A 23,793-nucleotide genomic window follows, 5' to 3' on the forward strand; every position below is an offset into this window, starting at 1 on the left:
CAGGAGCTGGGATTTCATTCCAGGGCAGTAGGGAGCCAGAGAGGGCTCTAAGCCATTCTGTGAGTTACCTGCTTAGAAAATCAAGGGGGTTGTCATAGAAAAGAGACAGGAGAGGGTAAGAGCAGCTGCTGGACCCCCACTGGCTCGGGCTGGTCGGGGGCACCCGGGTCAGTGGGAGCAAGCCGACAGCCGCGGAAAGAACCCCTCCCCGTTAGTATCCGGAGTCCGTGCGCTCACACTTCGTTTTCTGATTTTTATGACTCAGCCGGGAGGAGCGCAGAGCTCGAGTAAGACTGCCTGCGGTCCGGCTGCCACTCACATCAGCTCCGTGTCCTTGCTCCCGGGCGCACGCCTGTCGGCAGAGTATCTTAATACGTTTATTTTAGAAACCCCCCCAACCATGTTCATTTCATAATTTAGAAAAAAAAAAAACTTTATTTTTAATTTCTCCAAAAATGCCCCCATCACGGGAGCGGGGAAGCCAGCAGGCGGCACCCGGAAGCAGTGGGAGACAACAACTCACTTGTCTCTGACGCTCCGAGCTCTGGGGGCCGGGCTTGGGGAGGTTCTCCCCATCATCGACGGCCAGGCCGCTGCGCACCCCGACGCGTACTCCAGGCTGCGGGGAGAGTGGGCAGGGGAACGGGGCTGATAAGCGGAGCCGGGCACTTATCGGCCCCTGCAGGAGGCCCGGGAGGTATCTGGAGGGCCAGGTGCCCACTCCACGCCGTGCCCTGCGCAGACACCCAGCCCCAGGGCACTCTGGGCAGCTGCCCCTGCCATTCTGGCTGTGTTTGGATGGTCCCGGCCCAGGGGCTCCCAGTTTGGTGTTTCCATCTCTGGGGCACAAACACAAGTGGACTCAGCCACCAGGGCAGGGACTGCGGAGGGTCACACGCCCAAGCTGGCTGTGGGGTGAGGACGTGAAAGAATGGGGCGGGGACCTCGGGCAGGGCAGTATGTGGCCTCCAGAGGCAGGATTCTTGGGCTGGAATCCTGCCTCTGCCATGCACCAGCTTTCCTGCCTGGGCAAGAGGCGGCGTGCACCCGCCTTCCCGGCCTTGGTTTTCCCATCTGTGAACAGGGCGCAGTCAAGCTCCCCCAGGCAGCTGGGAGGGTTCAGGGAAAGGAGAGACACAAAGCCATAGGAAGTGTTCAACCCCTGTCAGTTCTCATCAGTCCTGGGGCTCCAAGGACGACCCCCATTCCCCGCCTGGGGGTGGCTGTCTCACGGGACTGCCAACACGGGTCCATGTCCACAGGCAGGATGCTGAGAGGCAGGGGGCGGGGTTTATAGGAATTAGGGTGGTCTTCTCCCCTCCAGACTCCACAGCTCGCCTAGCCTCCCTGCGGGCGTGGGGGCTGGGGGTTCCACGAGTGTCCCCCGCACGCTTTGCCTACCCCCTGCCACGCCTGCAGCGCGTGGTCTTTCATCCTTGCCATGGCCCGGGCAGGGTGGCCACGGTGATTACCCCACATGCAGGTGATATAACCGTGACCCAGCCTTCACCCCAGGACAGGCAGTGGTAAGGCAGCAGCAGAGATGGGGAAGCCCCAAGCAGCTGGCCCTTTGTGCTGCGTGATAATGGCCCTGGGAGGAGGGGTGCGGGGCAGGGGGAACAGTGGGAGGCCTGGCCAAGACGTTCCACTGTAAGCTCCTAGAGGCCACAGGCCAGCAACACGGCCCTGGGGCCAGGCACACCAACCTGAGCCTGGAGCAGCCATTTCCAACCACGTCACCTTGCCCCTCCGAGCCTCAGTCTTCCCTTCTGTAAAATGGGACTAGTAACCCACTCCTTGGGGGGAGGGTTCTGGCAATGAGGAAACGAGCCAGCACACGGGAGAATATCAAACCATACCTCCAGGGAGTGCTAGACCGAGAACCCCACTCGAGGGCTACCCATGTGAAAGCACTTCGGGTCTCAAGTCTCACTTGAGCCTGACATGTCCTAGGAGGACTGTTCACCAAACTTGAACACATCAGAGAGGAAGAAGTTCAGCTGTCACCCCTGAGCCACCCCCAGGAGTCAGGGGACGAAGTTCTGTGAGCATTCCCAGCCTCAGTTTCCACATGTGTGAAATGGGCACAAAATGATAGTAGACTTAGCTCCGCGGGCTGGCGTGAAGGTGGAGAGAGGAAACAGGCTGAGTCGGTGACAGTCTTCACAAATCCCCACGTGACCGTTATTTCCTGGACGTCCAGCGTTATTGCTGGAAGAGCCCGACACAAACTACGAGTTGTCTACTACCTAAGGGACATTCTGTTTTCTTCCTTAATAACAGAAGGCTTCCTGTATCGAGGTAGCTCTACACCCAGCCGAACACCTAGCCTCCCTCGCAACTAGGGATGCTCAAGTGACTAAGTTCTGAACAGAGGAACATGCTGTGCAACTTCTGGGAAGTCTCTGAGGGAAGTCTCAGCTTGAGGTACACTTTTCACATTCCTCTTCTTCCTTTTGCTGCTTGGGACTTGGAAATGAGGGCTGGAGCTACCACAGCAATTCTGTACCACGAGACAGTCTTGAGAAAGGAAGCCATGCACTGAAATAGTATAATGGGAAGTTAGAAGGAGCATGAGTTCCTGATGACTGTGAAGTTGTCATTGAAACTCTGGACTGCCTACTTTTTTTTAAACATGGGGAAAACAACTTGTAGCTAACTAAGAAGCACTGTTATTTTGTGTTTTCCATGTATGTCACTCAATCTAATTCTAAGTAATGCAGGCCCATTGAGACTATGTATGTCCAGAGTCTTGGTTGCAAGAGACAGAAGAACAAAATGAAATAGGCTTATGGAAAAGGGGGAATTTATTAGCTCTTATAAGAGAAAAGCCCAGGATCTAGCTGCAGGCATAGCTGGATCAAGGGGTTCCCAATGGTATCACTAAGACCCTATTTCTTCTTAACTCCTCACCTCTACTTGCCCTTGTCCTGGCTTCCTTCTCAGGAAGTGTCTCCATAAGCTCAAATCATCCCTCCCTATCACCCCCTCCCTCCCAGCAGCTCCTGACTTATCTGCTCCCAGCTTGGCTTCCCAGCAGAAAGAGCTTCCTTCCCCAGACGTTCTCGTAGAAGTCCAGGACCGACTCTCATTGACCCAAACTTCGTCACATGCCTATCCCTAGGAGCCAATCACTGGGGCCAGGGAAGTAGAACATGCTGATGGTCTGAGCTATGGAGCTGAGCTGGGGGCGGGGGTGGCCAGCTCCTCTAAGGAAAAACCAGAGCATGTTTGCTGAGGAAGGGGGTGGCACCTGCAGATGTCCCTAGGGATCATCTCATCTGTGCAAGCAACTGAGGAGCAGACAGGCCAGGGGCCAGGTGAGCCCCGCCCCCACTGCAGAGTAGCATGGAGGTGACGTGTGGCCCCATACCCAGCCTGTCCCTTCGGGATCATAACACCGGAGCAGGAGCAACAACCCAGCAGTCTCAGAGAAACCCTTTTCTCCTTCTCTCCTCTTTGGCCCTCAGTTTGCTCAACTGGAAAGTGGGATAATGAGGCTCCAACAAGTAAAGGAAATGCCTCCCACCCCCGCGGCTGGAACCCCACCCAGCTCCCGTGGCAGCCACAGTCCCTAGTCCAGGGGGCCTCTCCCCACTACAGCATCCTGCCCTGGCCTCGTGTCCCTGCCGGCTCAGACACCTACCCACAAACTGGCGGGGGATAGGGGGACCCTCTGTGCACCTGCCTCCACCTGTGGAAAGGGGGGAAACAGGACCTGCCCGAAGGGCCCATGGGGAACAGGGAGCCGACAGATTTTCAGCACTGCCCAGGCCTGGGCACAGGGTGCATTGATCCCCATTGCGGGGTCTGTGATCACGCTTGGCTGGCTGGGCAGGTGCCCTGCAAGCCACAGTTTGCTAGGGACACGACCCCAGGAAGCTCAGCACAGAGCAGTCATGTGCTGGGAGGGGACGGGCCGGGGGTCTCATGGAGTCGATCGTCGCTGTGGGCCACTGGAGCTGCATCCCACAGGGGAACACGCACCCCAAGTTATTCCCCACCCCCAAGGGTGAGGAAGGGGGTGCTTGCCCAACCCCCACCCAGCTGTGTTTGGGGCCACTCCCAGAGGCTCAACTCCCCAAGGCCAGAGGACAAGAGCAGGGGGCTAGCGGGGGCAGTCAGCAGCCTTCTGGTGAGCCAGGAGTATGTGGAGGGTCGGTGACGTCCCGTCTGCAGCCGCAGCCCCGGACACTTCCCCGCCCTTCCCTTTCTGCCTCCAGGGCAAACCTTCACTCCCTTCTTCCGGACCTCAGTCAGCCCACCCCCCACCCTCCCACCGGCACCCTGTGAGCCACGAGGCCTGGCTCACCGCCCACGTCCCTCCTCCCAGCTGGGTCCGACCTGTGAGTCCTTCCAAACCCTGGATGTTGCTGACACACTTAACGTGGACCCCAGACCCCGGCAGCGGCTCTGGGCTTGTGGGTGCGCATGTGTGAGTGAATGTGTGCCTGTATACATGGGCACAGGGGAGTGTGCTTGCCTGTATATACATGGGTGTGTGTGTGTCCGTGTGTAGCATATAGACGTGTGTGTGTGGGTGTGTGACTTGTGCAGTGCTTATCTATGTGTGCACATCTATGAGTGTGCATGTCTGTGTCGGTGTGTGTCTAGATGCGTGTCTGTAGGGATCGGGGAGAAAAGGAGAAAGTGTGTGTATGCGTGCATAAGCACTCGTGTGTGTGCGTGCCTGGCCCTCTGGGTGTGTGGGACCAGGGATGATGGGACAGATGCAGATGAGGAAGGAGCTGGGGACCCTGGACCCCCTCCTTGAGCCCACGCCCCCTAGGCTGGCTGTTAGGGACACAGGCTAAGGGGACAGAGAGACCTACCCTTGGAGGGTGGTTGCCGCCCCTTTCTCGAAGAGGCAGAGGGAGGTGGAGGCAAGCCACACTCTCTCCGCTGGGCTGGGTGGGGCCAGGGCCCCTCCCCTCCAGGGCAGACCCCTTCCAGAATGTCCACCCCCAGGGTGACTGAGACCACTGGTGAACGGTGGTCGGCGCTGGGCCTGACCTGGGGCAGCGCAGTGGAGGTTAGCAGCTGGGGGATGGTCATTATTTACAGTCCCTGTGGCCGTGGCTGGCGGCCATGGTCACAGCCACCCAGGCTCCACAGCAGCCTGACCTGCCTTCCACTCGGCGCCGGTGACTTTGGAAACTCTCTCTCTGGTTTGCCACCATCCAGAGCCCTTGCGCCTGGGACCCAGAGGGTGTTTTCAAGGCCCAGAGGCCTGTCCCAGAGGCTGCCACAAGCCGATAGTGACAGGAAATGGGCTGGCAGCAAGTGGCCCTCCAGATAACCCTGACAGCACCCGCAAGCCCCTGCCGGGCCCCTAAGCCCTTATCAGCTGCAGCAAATGTCTCCCCTGAACTGGGAGCCCCACGCTGACCTCCCTGACCCCTTGCCAGTGTTTGCAAACTAAGACCCAGCAGGCCAGGAGGCGGGGGGATAGGTCCGGGTCCCTGGTAAGAAAAGCCAACACGTCTGGCAGGATCTCACCCAGCTTCACCCTGGGAACCCTGACCCTTCCTCGACCAGAGGCCAGCGGTCCTGGGCCACAGAAAAAGGGGATTTGTAAATCTCCAAGTCAAAGTCACTGGAAAAGGTCCAAGGAGATCCCTTGGGGACCCCCAGGGAAGGTGCAGAGAAGGCAGCCCCGAGTCCACCCCAAGCCCCCTCCCCACATCAGGGCGACCCCATCTCACTTCAAAGCCCAGGGCCGACCACGTGGAGTAGCGAGTGTGTCCTGGGGTCAGATCCAGCTCTGTGCAGGCGCTCGGCTCACCATACTTCCTTCTGCCCCAGTCCACGTGGACACTGCAGTCACTGGTCTCTGTCCCGCCCTCTATTCCTCTGGCCCAGCCTCCCCCCGCTCAAGTCTGCCCTGCATGCTCCACCCTGAATGGATGGTCCCAAAACCCCTGCCAGAGGTCTCTGATCCTTGCTTATCATCAGCTGAATCAGATTCAGAATGCTTGCAGGCTCCAGGTTCCCGGAACTCAAACTTCTGGGCTGAGAGCCGAAGGTCGGACTCAGCTGGTAGAAGCTAGAAGACTCCATAGCAGTGCAAAGGGCCTGTGGTGGGCTGTAATTGGTGTGTCCAGCCGACAGGGAGGAGGCTAGTCTGGGTCTCATAGTTTACAGTGATAGCATTGGCTTTTCCCTCTAGGACCACCAGGAGCCACAGAGGGCTCTGAGCTGGGAAACGCGGTCTCACTTACGCTGAATTCTGATCAACATATCATAATCCTAAATCCTGGTTGCACATGGAGCATGGACTATAGGAAGACAAGGACAGAAGCAGCAAAGGGGCCATGGGGAGGATCCAGGAAAGAGTGTGGTACCTGGGTTGGGGGGCAGTTTAGCTGGCAGAAACTTCTGGACATGGAGACAAGTTAGATGTAAAGGTGAGGGAGAGAGTTGAAAGGACCTGGATTCTCTGGCTCAGTCAGAGAGGGAGGTGACAGAAGGAGATGGGGACAGATTGCAGGTTATGGGGCCCAGCTCTGCTCTGCGGGGTCAGGGGATGATAAGCCTGGTGCCTCGCATACACCTGGCCCCAAGTAGGCCAAAACCACGACTTCCAAGCCTTTGCTCCAACTGGCCCCCTCACCAGGGGCACCCATTCCATTTGCCCCTAAATCTCCAGGAGTCCCTCCATTCTGTGCAGCCCAGCTGGGGTGTCTCCCCCCACCCCATCCCCTCCAGGCTCAGAGGCCTCCCCATTGACAGCATCAATCAGACCACACTGTGCTAAGTTTGCTGGGCCGTCTGTGCACCACTATCCCTCCACAGACTGCACACCACAGCAGGACCATCCCTGGGTCCCCCAGCTTCCAGTTCCATCACTTCTCTAAACCCATCACCTGCCACTTTCTCCTCACTACCCCTTCTCCACAGCCACACTGGCCTCCTTGCTCCAAGCACCTACCCCAGGGCCTTTGCACTTGCTGCCATCTTCCTAGAACTGTCATTCTCCAACACCCTGCGATACCTCCTTCATAATGCCAATCAGTATCTAAAATGACCCCATACATATGTTTGTTAGGTCTCCCCCACTGGATTATAAACCCCAATGGGTAGCATCACGTCTGCTTGGTTTATGACTCTCCCTAGTGCTTTGCTTCTATAACAGGTACATTTCTTAAATTGAATGAATGAGTGAGTTAATCTCCTCTCCAGCCTTAACACCTCCTCCGTGAGTCCCCCATGATTTCTCCAGCATGGAGCTGTGGCTCTAGCGGAGTTCTGTGAAATGCCAGGACTACCTCTGGCCTGGGCCCCCTCAGCCGCACACCGAGACTTCTCTTCCTGTGACCTTGCACCCTGCCTACCAGCACCTGTTGGGCAGCTGGCAGACACCTGTGCTGTCCCCTCGGCAGCCATTACTCAGGCTCTTCTAGAAACTCTGGCCCTTGTCTTGGGGAAGTGCCCCCCATTCCATGGGATACTGGGAGCCACCAATCACACTATGCCTGCCCCCGGCCCCAGCCATCGGTCCCAGCCATCGGTCGCAGGACGCAGCCCAGAGCATGTCACTGATGCTCAGCCCGTCAGCCCTCCCCTGCACTTGAAGCAGACTGTGGGGAAGCAGGCACCCAGGGTCGTTGGGGAGCGTCTGCTCCTTCCCTACATCAGTGGGAAGGTGGGTGGCGATGAGGTGGGCCGTGGGTGCCCCATCACTCTGGATGCCCCTAGGCTGGTGCAGGGCAGGAGCTCAAGAAACAGCCAATTACAGCCGCCGGCTCCCCAGCCCTGACATGGGCTGACCTGAGAGCAACTGGCCCACGACTACTGTGGCAGGGGTTGGGGGTGGTGTCGAAGGCCCCCACTTCGAGAGAGAAATCACAGACCCACTTTTTCTTTAAAGAAAACAAGTTTTATTTTTATAATCAGAACGTTCTAATAAAAATATTATTATAATATTAGCTACCTGCATTTTCTGGGCCTTGGCTCTGTACCAGGCGTGCCGCGAAGTGCTTGCCCACGTCGGTCAGCCCCCGGAGGCCTCCCACTTCCCTGAGGTAGTCGGAAGGAATGCCCCCAGTGCCCCCGACTCTGCGGCCCGCCCTCCCCAGATGCCTCTGCCCATCTCCTCTGCCAGGCTGCCTCTTGGCTCACTCCCCTCTTCTCCCTCTCTGAGCCACGGGCCACCACACAGCCCAGGTATCCCACCCGGGAACTCCCCAATGGCCTGTTGGAAGCTCCCCCCCACCCTGAACTGTGCCCCCAAGGAAGGTGGGATGTGTCTCGGCTCAATCCCGCCGCCCAGGCTGGTACACAGCAGGTGATAGCACAGGGGAGGGTGGATGGGCAAGGCCGTGGGGTTCTGCATTCGGAGGCTCTTGCCACTCAAACCCCCCCTTGGCCAGCATCACCTCGGGCCCCACTCTCTCCCACTCTCTGAGGCCGAGGACGGGGACACGCGCTGAGACAATTTGCTGTCGCCTAGTGAGACCAGCCTGGAGACGCCCACCCTCCAAGGGGCTCCATGCCCTCCAGCTGGCAGACGCCTTATCACATGGAAGTACTGTCACTGTGTCCTCGGGCGGGGCTGGTGACCCAAGTGAGTCTCTCAGAGTCAAAAATAGGATCTGGATTCTTGGTGGTGGGAGTTCCGGTTGAAAAAATAGACGGACATTCTGAAATCATCTTAGTAGCAAAACATCGACGGTAAGAAAAAGAGTTGCAGCTTCGACAAAAAGGGACACTGCCAGCGGCCCTGCTGCGGCTGGGAGCCTGGGCAGGGGGCAGGCCGTGCTCTAGAAGGTGTGAATTCCGGAGGCAGGTGCCCCCCGCCCCTGCAGCTCAGGGCCCCATGGATGCACCTGCAGCACACCCCCGCCCCCACGCCCTTGGGCGGCGCTGGACTAAGGCATCTGGAGCGGGACAGAGTCTGCACAGCCTGCCGGGCAGCTGGTCCGCAGAGGGGGCAGGTCCTGGTGGTGCTGGGGGGCGGGGAGGGGCGCGAGACACGGGAGGAAGGGCGGCGGTGGGGCGAGGTCCGGGGAGATGGGTCCCGGGTGCATCTCCGGACAGCGTTCGGTCAGCCTCGTCCCCCAAGGTTCTCCCCCAAGACGCCGCGGGGCCTGGATCGAAGGAGACGCGGCCTCCAGTCCGGCTGGGCTCAGGCGGGCGTCCCAAAGGGTCTCCGGAGGCCCCGTGCGGGGCTGCGCCCCGGAGCCGCTGGCCGGCGTGGGGGTGCGGGTCCGCGGCCCCCCTCACTGCATCCGGTCGGGCTGCAGCTGCGGCGGCTGGTACTGCACGAAGGCGGCGGCGGGGGCTGCGGCCGACAGCGCCTGAGGCAGGGCGGCCGGGTAGCCGTAGCCCACGAAGCTGGCGGCCGTGGCAGGTGAGGCGGCGTACGGGTACTGGTCGAAGGTGGCCGGCGGGTACTGGGCATAGGCCGGGCTGGCTGGCGTGTACTCGATGTAGGGCGAGGACAGCGACGGGACGGGGGCGGCCGGGATCACCACACTGGGCTGCACAATGGCTTGCGGATAGATGTAGTGGGGGGTCAGCCTGTGGGGCCAAACAGAGAGGGTCAGGGCGAGGAGGCAGGGCTGGGGAGAGCGGCTGCGGGGGGAGGCTGTGTTCCCCGACCCTGGTCTATTTCTCGTTTGTGAAACGGGTGCGGCCATAACCCACCTTCTCTGAACACACCAGATGGGCTCCTATCCCAGGGCCTTTGCACTGGCTGTTTCCACTGCCGGGCTGGTCCACTGCCTGCAACGCACTTCCCGCAGCTATCCGCAGAGCTCCCCCTGCTCCGCGAGCCCTTCCCAGGCACCCCCAGCCCAACCCTATGCTCCTCACTCCTGCTATCCCCCGTAGGGCCAGCTATGAGTGGGGGGGTGGTGGGCAGACTTAAAAAGGATTGACAGTTTTCAGACAGTGACAGCAGAGCATCAAACCCGGTGTGGGCCTTCTGAGCACAGGTCACTGCGTGACTGCCCAGGTCACACCCCAGCACAGGTCACTGTGAGACTGCCCAGGTCACACCCCAGCACAGGTCACTGCGAGACTGCCCAGGCCACACCCCAGCACAGGTCACTGCGAGACTGCCCAGGTCACACCCCAGCACAGGTCACTGCAAGACTGCCCAGGTCACACCCCAGCACAGGTCACTGCGAGACTGCCCAGGTCACACCCCAGCACAGGTCACTGCGAGACTGCCCAGGCCACACCCCAGCACAGGTCACTGCGAGACTGCCCAGGCCACACCCCAGCACAGGTCACTGTGAGACTGCCCAGGTCACACCCCAGCACAGGTCACTGCGAGACTGCCCAGGTCACACCCCAGCACAGGTCACTGCGAGACTGCCCAGGTCACACCCCAGCACAGGTCACTGCGAGACTGCCCAGGCCACACCCCAGCACAGGTCACTGCGAGACTGCCCAGGTCACACCCCAGCACAGGTCACTGCGTGACTGCCCAGGTCACACCCCACCCCTCCATCTCCCCGCTCATCTTCCCAACATCTGCGATCCGCCAAGTGACATCCTGCATGCAGTACGGGCTCTCCCCCACTCTGTCACTGGCAGCCCAGGGCCCGGCCCAGAGCAGCTCAGCAAACATGTGCTGAGCCACTCTGTGAGCGATGCAGTAAGGACATCGATGAAGATGAAGAGGCCAAGGAGAGGCCCTGGGAACGAGGCCCCAGTGCCCACGCCCTCACACGGTGACAGTCACACGGGCCCTCAGGCTGCCCTTCATGGCATCGTCTTGTTTCACAACAGAGAACGGAGCTCAGGGCTTCAGTGACCTGCCCAGGGCCCCACAGCTGAGTGGACCACAGCAGCATCTACAGGACAGGTGACAAACCAGAGGAGCCCGAGTGTTCCCTGCAGGGGAAAGAGCAGCAGTCAATGTCCCTCCAGAGCACGCCACACGTGGCGGCCGCGAGACCAGGGGCTTCGGCTCAGCCCCCCAAGGACAGAGACCAACGTGGTCTGTCCACGCCACAACAAGCCACGTTGGACACACGCCGGTGTGGATGACCCCTGAACGCTTGCTGAGGGAAAGCCGTGAGACACACATGGTAGGGTCCCACTGACAGACTACCTGCTTACGAGCAAAACCCAGGGGGGAACGTGGTCAAACCGCCAGGGGCTTCACAAGGGGGCTGGGATGGCCACTGAGGGCCGAAGACAAAGCTCTGAGTTAGACAGGGCGGCCGCAGCACACGTCTGTGAATGCTTTCTCGCCTGAAGAGGGGAGCTGTTCGGGGACCCGTCCTCACCAGCACAGCGCGGCTCCCAGAGGGACAAACCCTGCAGGAGGGTGAGCCACCGGCGAGGGCAGAGAGCCGGCTGGGCCCAGTGCGGCCAGGGCTGGGACGAGGACCAGGGGGCGGGCAGGGCACAGGGGATCTGGGAAGGAGAGAGCATCTGGCCACACCTGCCTGGGCCGGAGGGGTCCCCAGCTCCAACCTCAGCACCCTTACTGCTGCCATTTGCCCTGCCAGACCTGCGGTGGTCACCACAGCAACATGCCCCTGCTGGTTACAGGCTGTCCCCACCCCCCCACACCCCAGTTGCTGGAGTGTTCCCAAGGAGCCCTGGGCAGCTTCCCCCAGGAACCCCACACTCTTGCTCAGGACCAAAGCGCCCACTGCCCCTGCCCCAGGAGCCTCTGCCAACCGCCTCCGTCCTCCCCCACATAAACAAGAGGCTTGAACAGAGCCAGGCTAAGGTTCAAATCCCACTCGGCATCCCAAGTAGCACAACGGCTTTCTCCCGTGTCTGCTCGGGACAGGGATACGGCGGTAAGCAGAGCGCACAGCCCCCGGACCCCTAGAGCTTGGATTCCAGGACGGGGACAGACACACCAACAATCCAACCCATGAACTGGAGCAGGACTGCGGGGAGTGGGCAGGGAAGGCCTCCCGGAGGAGGCAGCAACTGCACTGAGCCCAGAGGACAAGACAGAGCTAGCCGCGGGGAAGAGCTTTCCAGGCAAAAGGAACAGAAAGGAAAAAGAAGTAAGTGAACTGGAGGACCAGGACAAGGGCGGCAGGCTGTCTGTCCGCTTGAGACCAGATCCCCAAACCCCTCGGCCCTCCACGCCCCGCCCCGCCCCAGCTGCACGCGCCCTGTGGTGTCGTCAATGTTCAAGGCCATCCCTACCTGGGCCCGTACCTGCCACTGCCTCCCCGGGAGCCCTCATCCCAGGGGTGTCCTCTGCCCCCCCCGAGGCTGGCCTCATTCCCTCACCTACCCTGCATCTCAGCTGAGCCACGGGGAGGGTTCTGTCCCGGCGCCTAGCTCCGGAGAGTACCGGGCACCCGTGCTGCTCGAACGACCTGTGGGACCAGCGTCCCCGCTGAGAAACACGAGGGGCTCTCCGGTCGGGACGCCTCTCAGGAAAGGGGCCAACTGCAGACATGAGGAAGCGTGTCTTGGTGCAGCGCCCACTGGAACGTCCCTGGCCCCATCGGTGCCCCCATCCAGCTTCAGGAGCCTCAGGAACATTCCTGAACTGGCAGCTACGGAAGCATGAAGCCCAGAACTTCTCCAAACATGGGCAGGGATGCCCCTGCCTGAGACACCCAAATGTTTAATCAAACACTGATAACACACCCAAATGTTTGATAAAAACATGGATCCCCTGCAGACCGAGAAGTCAGATAGGGTCTGGGAATCTGCACTGGACAGGCCCCCCAAGGATTCAGATACACAACCACACGCCAGACACACTGCCTAGACCCGGGCTGTGCTGTCCACAGCAGGACGCAGGGCTCTAAAAATGACAGGTTTGTGCCCATATCCCAGCCCCTACCCCCGGGGCCAGCCAGCGGAGGCAGTGGCCACACTTAATGAGGTTCTACACTCTCCCCTGCCAGGACCCGACCTCTGTCCTGGCCACCCCGGGGACACACCGACGTAGTGTGAGCCAGTATGTTTTAGGTCGGGGAGGAAGAGAGCCCCGTTTGCGGACACGTCGGGAGACCGCACCTCTGCAGCGTCTGCGGACACGTCGGGAGACCGCACCTCTGCAGCGTCTGCGGACACGTCGGGAGACCGCACCTCTGCAGCGTTTGAGGACACGTCGGGAGAACGCACCTCTGCAGCACTCACCTCCTCCCTGCGGTGCCGCACCCCCCAGCCCTCTGCGACAAGCCTGAGATAACTTACAAAGCAGGAGCGTCACCCCATTCCCAGAGACGGACGGTGAGGCTCAGAGAGGCCTGGATGGCACCGTCACATGGCCAGGGAGCGGCAGTGGGGTTGGCCTCCTTGTCCATACACTGCCTGAGACCTGTGCCCGCAAGGATGGGCGCTGGCTGGAGCCTGTGACCCTGGGCTCACCTCGGGGGCCAGCCCAGGTCTCCACGAAGCCACCCAGATGGCAGATGGCAGAGCAACCCCAGTCCACGACCCGGCAGCCCCCGGTGACTCTGTCCCTGCTGAGGAGCTCAGTGTATCCAGAGACTGGACCCTGGACAGTGTGTGCACCCCAGACTCAGATCCAAAGGAAAAGAAGGAATGGCGGCAGGTCCTGCTGCACAGTGAGGCCAGGAAAGATGATGGCGCGGGTGAGTCGAGCAGAAGGGGCCGCAGAGTCACCCCCACCCCCCTCCCAGGCAGGGAACGGGCCCCACGCCGTCTCCCTCCTGCACGATGGCCCCCACAGCTCTGCCTCTGGGGACTTAACAGAGGTTGGCCTCAGGGCCCGCGGTGAGAGCCGGGACCCTCCACCAGAACACCGGATCTCAGCCCAGGCGACTCTGTCCCTCGAGGGACACCAGGCCATACCCAGAACATTTCTGTGGTCCCTCAGATGGGTGGAGCCCAAGGAGGCCACCGGCTCCCCACCAGACAGGACAGCCCAGCTCAGAGAATCCTCTGGCATCACAGCTCCTCCCACGTGGAAAGAGCCTGCCAGACGAACTACAAAGCCAAGGGCAGATACGAGGCTCTTCGGTGCTTTCACAACCAGATGCCCTCGCCCGGGGCTGGGAAGGAGGCCAGGTGGGCATGGGCAGAGCTGGAGGGGTGCGCCCTCGCACGGGCGAGCGAGCGGCATACACGCACACAGGGGACCCCCGGGCTCTCGGGTGAGAGAGAACACCCAGCCAAACCACCTGTCTGAGGACAGCCCCACACCCTCCCCGGGCCACGCGGCAGCAGGGGCAGGCCGTGGCCCCAGGGCACTGGGGACAGGGTGGATGTGCCCAGCAGGTTCCTTGCTGCTCCCACTATTCCCCAGAGAGATCAGGACGCCGCCGGCCTCCACATTCCTGGTCTGCAGACCTCTGAAAAGGGCACGGCCCTCACAACACTCCGTGCTGACCGAGGCTGGTCGCCGGGCCTGCCCACTCTCCCTCCGCCACAGCCCTGTTCCACCGCATCCACCCAGCCTCCTCACTCCCAGCCCCGGTCCCCGAATCCTCCCTATTCTCCACGCTAGCGCACCCCCCCACCCACCCACATCTCTCCAGGTCGAGCCTCCATCCACCACAACACAACGCAGTCCCCACCCCAATCTGGTGGCCAGAGGATCATCTTAAAAACATCCAAGAGGGCGCCTGGGAGGCTCAGTGCATTAAGCCGCTGCCTTCGGCTCAGGTCATGATCTCAGGGTCCTGGCATCGAGCCCCGCATCGGGCTCTCTGCTCAGCAGGGAGCCTGCTTCCCCCCTCTCTCTCTGCCTGCCTCTCTGCCTACTTGTGATCTCTTTCTCACTGTCAAATAAATAAATAAAATCTTAAAAAAAAAAAAAAATCCAAGAGACCACCAGGTCACCCCCAGGACCAGACCTCTCCTGTGACCTCCACACCACCCAGAACCAAACTGCTCCCCCACAGCTCCCCACACAACCAGGCCTCAACTTTCCCCAACTTATCTCCACTCACTGTCCCCACTCCCACCAGACTCAAGGAGCGCCTCTACCACAGGACCTTCGCACCTGCTACTGCCTCTGCTTGCAGACATCTTCCCACAGCTAAAACCTCATCTCCTCAGAGGCCTTCCCTAACCAACCCCCAAGGCCAATGCCAGCACACCCCACCCACCACCAGTTTTATTTCCTTCTCATGACCTGAAACCTCCTGGTCATTTTCTTTCTGTTCTCCTGTTTCCTCCACAAAAACAAAACCGAAGCCCTATGAGGGAAGGCGCTTGGGCTGACTGCTGGGTTCCAAGCACACAGCACATCATCTGTCAAGGGCTGAGGGCCCCACGCAGGCCCCAGGATGGCTGGCACCCAGGTGGCAGAGAAGCCTCCCCCAAGGTTGCCAACGGTTTCCTGGGCCAGCAGTTGAAGCTCCTCTGAAGGCTCTAGAAGCAGCCCAGCCTGCAGCAGCTCTGCTCAGCAAGTCACAGGTGGGGGGGCCCCGGGGAGGCTGAACCTGCTGGCTCAATTCAAGGCTGGCTTTGGTGTTTGCCAGGTGCCTGGCAGCCCCAGCACTGCCTCTGTGGGGATGGGACCGCCCTGAGGCTTCGATGCTCTGTGCAACCCGGAAAGCCTGGCAGCACCAGAGACCCACCCCCTCCCCGGGCTTGAGGGAGGGCAAGGAAGAGCCCCCAAGCCAGCCAAGGCACACAGAAGATCTCTGTGTCCCAGCCGCCCCGGCCCAGCCCCAGGAGAGCAGCCTTAGAGCCCTAGAGGGGGAACCGGTCCAGGCAGCAGCAGGGTTCCTCCTGCCAGGTACCATGATGACCTGTGGGACTGGACTCTCGCGGCCCCAGTGCAGGCCACCGGGGAGCCGTGATGTTAGCCAGGACCCAAGGTGCCCATGTTAACCACACAGCACCCCCACTGACTTGGCCCAGTGGAAGCCCAGGGGTCCAGACGTGAGAACCCAGACTCTGGATCTGTTTCCCCTTCTGTCAGCCAAGAGGGCCACTGAGCCCCAGAGCACCCAGTGGGTCCCTGGAGGTCCCTTAAGAAGGCAGAGGTCTCGGGGCTCTGAGCCGCAGGGCCGGCGAGCTCCCAGATAGACGGGGTGCTGACACGGCCAAGGGCAGCCAGCACCCAGGGCCCAGACAACCGGCCACACTCTTCGCACACTCAGAGCAAAACTCAGCCAGAAGGAATCGCTGCAACCCTAGAGGCTTCCATTTCTGAATGCAAAGCCACCCCCAAAATAAAACAGGCAAATGAGCCCATTTCACTTTTTTCCGCTCCCTAGAGGTTTTGGCCTGCTGTATTGGGACACCAAGGCAGCCGCTGGGGGTGCGGTGCAAGGCTCTGGAGACGCAGGGAGGGGCCTCGAGCCGGGCGCCAGCACTGGCAGGAAACAGGCCCTGCACCCGGGAATCCCCGTAGGGGGACGTGAAGGCTCCCGGGACCACCCGCCAGCAGGCAAGGGGTGGGGGTAGTGGGCACAAGGCAGGTAAGATGTACACTCGTGGGACAGCACCAGGCCTGGGCGCGGCATCTCCATCCCAACATGTCCGAACCTGAATTCCCACTGTTCCCCCAAACCGTCCCCCACACCTGCCTCCCCTTCCCTAAGGTCGATCCAACCTCCGCTTGTTCAGCGCAAAGCTCTGGAATCATCCCGGGCTCCTTTCACACATTCTTTAAAATGTACCCAGAATCCCGCAGCTGCTCACCCTGGCGTCGGAGCCAGCAGCCACTATGGCCTTGCACGGGGACTGCCATGGGGATTGCCGTGGGGATGGCCAGAGTCTCCCTGCTGGCCTCGGCAGTGAGGGCCCGCCCAGCAGCCAAGGGATGCTCTCAAGACACGAGGCCCTCATCCTCCTGGCTCACCTCCATCCCACGTCAGTCAGAATAAAATCTAAACGCGCCCCTGGGCCCCCCACTCCCCACTTCCTCCTGCTGCTCCTGCTGGCACCCCAGCCCAGCTGCTCTCCCCACACGGTGCCTCCTGCCACCTGGGCTCCCTGCGCACGCCCCTCTGCACCCCTCACGGGGCACGGCTCCCCCTCGTCCCCAGCCCTGGCCTGCAGCAAAGGAAGCAGGCACCTGCGGACCGACCCGGCTGAGTGAAAGCCCTCCGGCCTCCTCCTCCCCCGACACAGGAGGCAGTGGGAGCCTGATGGCAGACGTCCCCCCACGACCCCGCAGAGCCCTCATCCTGCCCACATGGAGACGGGGAAGCTGAGGAGCAGTCATGGCCCAAGGCGAGGCACACAGGAGTCGTGAAAGGACCTCCAGCCTCCTGGGCTGGGGCTCGGGTCTCCGCAGCAGGGAGCCTGGGAACACTCCCGGTCCCCCCTCACCCGCCCCAGGGCACACCCACGCCGTGGCCGGCAGAAGGCCCTCCCAGCCGGGGCAGTGGGCCGGAGCGAGGAGCTCCTCCTCCCGCGGAACCCCAGGGCCGCCCGGAGGCTGGTTTCTGTTACAGCCACCGCCGCCGGGGACAAACAACAGGTGTGCACAGGCGGCCCACAGGGGAGGGCCACACGCCGGCCCACGCCTCGCTCCAGTGGGTGCCAAACAGGAAGCTTACAGTGTGGGGAGCAGGGCCACCCCAGGCACCCTGAAAGTAAAAACAAGCTGGGTGACGCCACAGCAGGCACCAGCTTCCTCCCAGGCCCCACGGCCTCCGGCTCTGACCTCACTTCCTGCCGTGACCCCCAAGATGGTAACCACCCCCCACCCCGCAAGGCTCTGCCACTCACTCCCCCACCACCCGACGCACCTTTATTTACTTTGGATGTGAAACAATGGTAGAACCCCAAGAAGCTGCAACAACAGTCAGGGAGGTCCTGTGGGCCCTCCTCCGGTGTCCCCCAGGGGTGACAGCTACCACCACCCAACGTGTTACCAACACCAAGAGCCTGATGCCGGCTGGCGGCTCTTAGCTAAGCAGGAGGCCCTGGTCAGATGTCAGCCCTTTTTGGCATGTCTGTCCGGGACACTCCGTCACCGGCCCAGATGGCCCGCCCACCGTGACAAGCACCAGGCAGAACCACCCCCCACGAGGACCTCCCCCCAACCCAGGGTCGCTCCCCCCAACACCACTGCTGGACCCTCACGGGCAAGGAAGAGTCCTTAATGGTCTCGCGTCCCCAAAGGAAGGCGAGCATCCTGAGGCGGGGAACCGACTGTGTCTGTCTTCTGTCAAGTATCCCGGGCCCAGGGCCTGACGTCCAGCACACTGAAGGCCTGACGAAGGACGGACGGACTCTGAGCCCTGTGTGCGCCACGCTTCTGAGGACACGGCCATCTTCCTGTCCATCCCCACGCCCCCTCCCACCCTGGTGACCTGGGGACTGGGCACAGACCCCTCAGCGCACACACGCCTGTGGCCTAGTGATGGCGACGGCAGTGGGGGCCTCCCAGGGGGACTGGACACTCTCAAAGTCAGGGCACACCCCGTCTGAAGAGGATTCCGTGACGCTCGTCAGTCCTGGGGTGTCTGGTTCTGGTTTGTCCAAGAGCGGCCCAGACGGAGGCGTAGGGGCCTCATGGAAGGAAGGAGGGTGCTAGAGCCTCCCAGCCGCACACAGCGGAGCTCAGGCAAGTTTCTCCCCGCCCAGCTCACCCAGAGCCTCCACAGGCAGCTAGGTCAGCAGGCCTTGTCAGGGCGCTGCCGCGAGATGGGTCCCTGAAAAATCCCAAATCTTACTGCGTGGTACCTGCATCCTGGGCCCCAGTATGAGCTCGAGCACACCCTGGGATCCCTGCTCCAGCACACAGCGACCCAGCTATCTGGGACCCGGGGCCTGGCTGCCCCCACAATCCCCTGGCACGGAGCGGGACTTGTGGTGAAGGGGCAGGAAGGCCACAGCAAGGCCCCCTTAACAAAAGGGGTGGGGGCCGTCCCAGAAAAGCAGCTGGCTCTTCAAACATAGCCCAAGGAGAGGCTCCAAGTGCAGCCAGGCCCGGGACAAATCTCAGATCCTGGCAGGCCTCGGGCCCAGGCCCGGACACATACCCTTTGACACCAGGAGGTCCCTTCCAGGACAGACCCAAAACTGCCCCCAACACGTGCCCTCTTCAAACAGCTCCGAACTTTCCTGCCTGTGGGTTGTGGACTGTCCCACCCGGGCAGCGAAGAGACGCTCAGCTGGGTGGCCTGTGGCCTCAGTCATGTCCTCCCGTGATGAAGTCACTTGTCACCTGCCAAGAAAAGACCCTCCCAACCTCAGACCTTGACCCCTCAGTTACAGGACACGGAGTGCCAGGAAGGTCCTGAAAGACTCCAATCTGCTTTAAAAAACACAGGGCGGGGGAAAAAGCTTAACACGTAAGAAGTTCTCGGGGCGATCTTCAGAGCTGACATTTAGGACCCAACAGGCCAAAAGCCTCGTGCCGCAGCCTTGCCCGAAAGCGGAGCTGTGGAATCTCTGTAACTGTCTACGCCGCAGGCTCGGAGCCAGGAAGCCTGCGGGAAGTTCAGCCAGGCAGGAGAGGGGTTAACTGCTTTCAAAAGCCCGAGCTGCCCGGCTCCGGCTCCCACCGTGTCCTGGGCCAGCGGCAGGCCAGGCCTCCCTGCCAGCCCCAGCGCCCGGCGCCCACTGCTGAGTCAGGCCTGCCGCGCTCCCGCCCGATTGTTCTCGTTCGCAAAGACAAAAGACAAAAGGGACGCTGACGGCCCAACTCTCCGGACTGAGGGGCACTGTGGGGGGTAGGGGGGACAGCTGACCCCGGGAAGCCCCGCCCCACCTCTCTGGGGACAGCACCCCTAGGGGCCCCTCCCACCACCCGAGCCCAGCAGGGCCTGGTGGGAGGGCGGCGTGACCCTGAGAGGCTTCGGTCCACCAGCCGCTGGAAACGAAGAGCTGGACGGTCCCTCTGACCCCTTGTCCCTGTTTGGGTCTCCGCCCCCTGGCAACCGGCAAATAGAGCTGACGGCCTCCTCATGTCACGGGTGTCAGATGCCAGCCAGAGATTCAGTTACCAAACACTGTCACCTGAAGTCAGGAACGCACAGCAGTAAGATCCATGCTGACCCCCACTACCCTCGTGTGCATGGCATGCAAGGGGCCCTGAGGGGAAAGGCTGGGGCACCCTTCCCAGCCGCCTGCCCCAGAGAGTGGCGGGGCAGACTGTGGGTTCGGAGCCAGCCAGCCTGGTTTCAGATCGTGTCACTCAGGTCACCCTGGCAGACCATGAACCTCTGCCTCAGTTTCCTCATCGAGAAGTGAGGATAACATCGGTTCCGACCTCAGAGGGCTGTCGTGAGGACAGGAGGGAGTGGGGGCCAGGGGCACGGAGCACCCAGCCCCAGGGGCTGGCACTGCGGGGAGGGCTTATCATTTCCATCCGGGAAACAACGGATGAGGCACCATCACCGGCCGAGTGGCCCGGCTGGACCGTGTCGGAGCCGAGACTGGAACTCCGTAGGCTCCAGAGGCTGAGTCTTGATGGTTATTGGAATCTTAGAGCAGCTGTAATGGATCAGAAAAGAGCTTGAACTTGAGAGGGGAAGGCACTGCTTCATCTGAAGCAGGACGGAGCCGCAGGTGCTCCCGGCCTGTGCCCTGAGCTTCGTGCACCCGGCTGTCCCCTCCGGCTCCAGTCCCAGCCGCGTGGGATGGACCTGGGGAACAGAGCCAAGGCTATGGAAATTGAAGAACGCCCTCCCCGTGTGACCTGAATCCCAAAGAGGATGGACTAGGTTGATGGCAGGTGTCCCCAGATACCTTCCAAGACGGCTCCAGGCGCTGATGAAGCAGATCCCAGGGCAAGAAGGAAACCCAGAACCACCTGCTCCCGGCCGCCCCCGGGCTCCCTCCCGGAGAACAGACCAAGAGCCGAGCTCCCACACACGCCAATCCACGTCAAGGCCACCACGCAGACACAGATGCTGCCTGTCTGGGCAAGCACCCCCAAGTCGCCCCCGAAGGGAGGTGACAGAGCAAGTCCTCGGCCATCTGTCTGACCCGCGCAGTCCACCCGAGCCCAGCTCCCACCCTTGCCCGGGAGCCAGGCCACCCCTGAGCTTGGCCTTCCTAGGGCAGACGCAGACACACACTCACACAATGTGAAGCACAAAACCCAAGGCCAGAATCTGGTCTCTGAGAGCTTAGGAAGTGCTGACACCCTACAATGGGCCAACTGTCTGGTAACGGACCTCGCCACCCTCATCAACCTGCTCCTGGCCCTGGGGCACACGGCCGACATCAATCACGGGGCTGGGAAGTCACACCACAGGGCAGGCTCCTTTGTGGCCCTGTAGTGCATGTGCCCTTCCGAAAGCAGCTGCCGAGACTCAGTAGAAGTTCAAAAAAAAAAAAAAAAAAAAAGTGAGGAGCGAGTGGGATGGGCCACACCAAAGCACGGCGGACAAAAGGTCCACAGGCCCGGCCCCCTTGGGCTGGACATCTGGCCTGGGGCCTGTCTCACCTGCTGCAGCTCTCCTAGGCACCAGACCCTGGGAGGCAGAGACCTGCTGCCACCATCTGTCAGGCACCAGAGCAGGTCACCAGGCCCCCTGAGGAGAGCCCAGTCGCCAGCCCCACAGAACGTGGGCCATGTTTCCGGAGTGCTCCTGTGCCCCCGCCGGGCCCAGCCAGAAGCTCTCCACCCACAGGACTCAGAGATGCCGCTACCGTCCGTTTCCCAGGGAGGAAACTGAGGCACAGATGGCTGCATAAGCCACTAGAGGCCACACACCTAGCAAGGGGGAAGCCAGGACTGGAGACTAGGCTGACAGGCTCCTGTGCCCACGCACTGTGGCCTCCGTCAGGGAGTGGAGAAGCACTGTCTGCCTTCTCTTAGTTCTCCCAGCCTACCACGCCCTGCCCGCCCTCAGAACACAATCCCGTTTCTGGGAATCAGAGAAAGTGTGGAGGCGAACAGCACAATCAACGCTGTGGGGCCACCAGCCCCGGGGAGAAAAAACACCCTTGGACCAAGGGGCGCCCGTGGCCTACTCCGGGTGGTCTGCCAACCCTGCCCCCAGCAGCCACATCCACTCACCCATAAGTCCGCTGGATCAAGGTGGGGTGAAGCTGCTGTACACCAATGGCAAAGCCTAAATAAAATGAGACAGCAGTCAGGGGCTCGGCCTCAGCCCAGGGAGCAGGAGCACACAGCTGTACTCCCTGCCCCCAGCCCCAACAAAAGGGACCCATAATGGGCTTCCTCTACACTCCCAGGCCACCATCCCACCAAGCCCAAAGCGCCCTGCCCAAGCCAGACAGGGTGGCAGCAGCCTCTGGCAGTCGGTCCTCCCACTCTCCAGCCCCGGGAACCAACTTCCTCCCGTCCTCCAAGACAGCTGAGGACTGGGTGACGTGCCCTCCTCACCCTGCCCCACGCCTAGGGTGCCTCCCATGCCCCTAGACCAAGGTGTCCAGCTCCCAAGCTGGGGGAGGACGGCCTCGTGACGGTTCTGCAAGCACATGATAGCAGACAGCCACTCCTGGGGCAGGGCCGCGAAGGGGGGGCCGTTTCCACCCCACAGATACCAACACTGAATATAGCAGTCAAGGCGAGCCGGGGAAGGAAAACACAGGCTCTCTCACCCGTCTGGAGGCTCCTCGGCTTGGCACCCAGATAGGCCAGGTTCACGTTGGCCTTGCGGCCGTCAATGTTGGGATTAGGGTCTTTGCAAGCTCTCTCAGCTGCTGCCCGGTCCGCCATGGTCACCTGGAGGAGCACAGAGGGTTCAGGGGCTTCCCTTACTGGGCGGGAGGAGCGAAGGGTTCTGCTCCCCAAAGAGGCCCTCACTTCCCCCTCTGCGGGGGTGGGGGTGGGGGACAGTGACCCAGAACCTCTGGCCCCATCCCCACTGGCCTCCCACCCTGGGGCCCTCCCACTGAGGCGCCCCTGGATTCCAGCTCCTCCCTCCAAGTTCACGCGCTGGGAAACCCAGCCTTCAAGGACAGAAAGGATGCCCAGGGGAAACAGGGCACCCTCCCCCGCCCCAGGGAAGGCAGCGGCGGGAGCCCTTTCTGCCCGCCTGCCCGTGGGGGGGGTGCGAGCGTCCTCATGGGAGAGGTTGGGGGCTGCTACTTAGAAGGGAAGGAGGAGACAATTCTTCAGGCCCTTTTTTACTTAAACTGATGTTTCTTTGGGGGCGGTTAAATACTGGAGAGGGGGTACTAAAGGCCTCCAAAGCGCCCTGAGGAGAAGCCTCGGCTCCTGCTTGCTTGTTGCTCCAGGAGATCCTGGCAGCAGCCAACTGTCCCCAAAACCTCTCCGTAAACTCAGAAGTACTAACTGAACTCAGCGGCTCTGCCTTTTAAACCGGGAGCGGGGTGGTGGAGGGAGCCGGAGCCAGGTAGCGGCGGCGCGACCGGCTGGAGCGTGAACCTCCGCCCCCGAGCCCAGGAGGGGGCGGCAGGTGCCGGGGCGGCTGGGCGTGCGCCCGCCGGTTGACTCAGCGCCCCCCGGCGCGGTAAGTGCGGGACGGAGTGCGTGCCCGGCCGCGGGGCCACTTACGAAGCCGTAGCCGCGGGACTTGCCCGTCTGACGGTCGGTGATGACCACGGCCTCCTCGATGTCCCCGAAGCCCTCGAAGTACTTCCTGAGCGAGGAGTCGGTGGTGTGGTAGGGCAGGCCGCCCACGAAGATCTTGGTGAACGTGGTGTCCTTCTGCGAGCCGTGCATGGCGCCGGGGGCGGCCGGGGGCCGCGGGAAGCCCGCGCTCGGAGCGCACGGCGCGGGCTGCAGCAGCATGGGGGGGGCGCCCCGCCGCCTACAGACCCGGGCCGCGCGGCGCTGGGCTCATGGGCGGCGGCGGGGAGCGAGCAGGGCAGCACCGGCGCCGGTCCAGCCGCCGGGCCCGTCCACTCGCGGGCCGCTCGCGCCGTGTGCGCCTCGCTGCGCTGCGCTGCGCTCTGGCCGGCGCTGCGGGCACTCTGCGCCCCGGCGCCCGCCCCCGGGCTTTGTAAGCGCCCCGCCCCCAGCCAGCCGAGGCC

General features: G+C 61.8%; 1 protein-coding gene across 2 annotated transcripts; it reads right to left on the reverse strand.

The window, feature by feature from the left end:
• Positions 1-439: 439 nt before the first annotated feature.
• On the reverse strand, positions 440-23,735 carry RBM38 (RNA binding motif protein 38). Of its 2 annotated transcripts, none has more exons than XM_032350265.1 (4): positions 23,315-23,735; positions 22,396-22,519; positions 21,848-21,902; positions 440-619 (listed from the first exon to the last, which is right to left on the reverse strand). In XM_032350265.1, the coding sequence occupies exons 1-4, from the start codon at positions 23,549-23,551 to the stop codon at positions 520-522; spliced, it is 516 nt and encodes a 171-aa protein (XP_032206156.1). In that variant the 5' UTR covers positions 23,552-23,735; the 3' UTR covers positions 440-519. The 2 variants fall into 2 exon arrangements, with proteins under 2 accessions (XP_032206156.1, XP_032206155.1); XM_032350264.1 differs by lacking the exon at positions 440-619 and adding an exon at positions 8,646-9,522 and having other exon boundaries at positions 23,315-23,733.
• Between the last annotated feature and the right edge of the window lie 58 nt (positions 23,736-23,793).

Source organism: Mustela erminea, chromosome 7 (assembly GCF_009829155.1).
Source record: "Mustela erminea isolate mMusErm1 chromosome 7, mMusErm1.Pri, whole genome shotgun sequence".
In the NCBI taxonomy this organism is placed as follows: domain Eukaryota; kingdom Metazoa; phylum Chordata; class Mammalia; order Carnivora; family Mustelidae; genus Mustela; species Mustela erminea.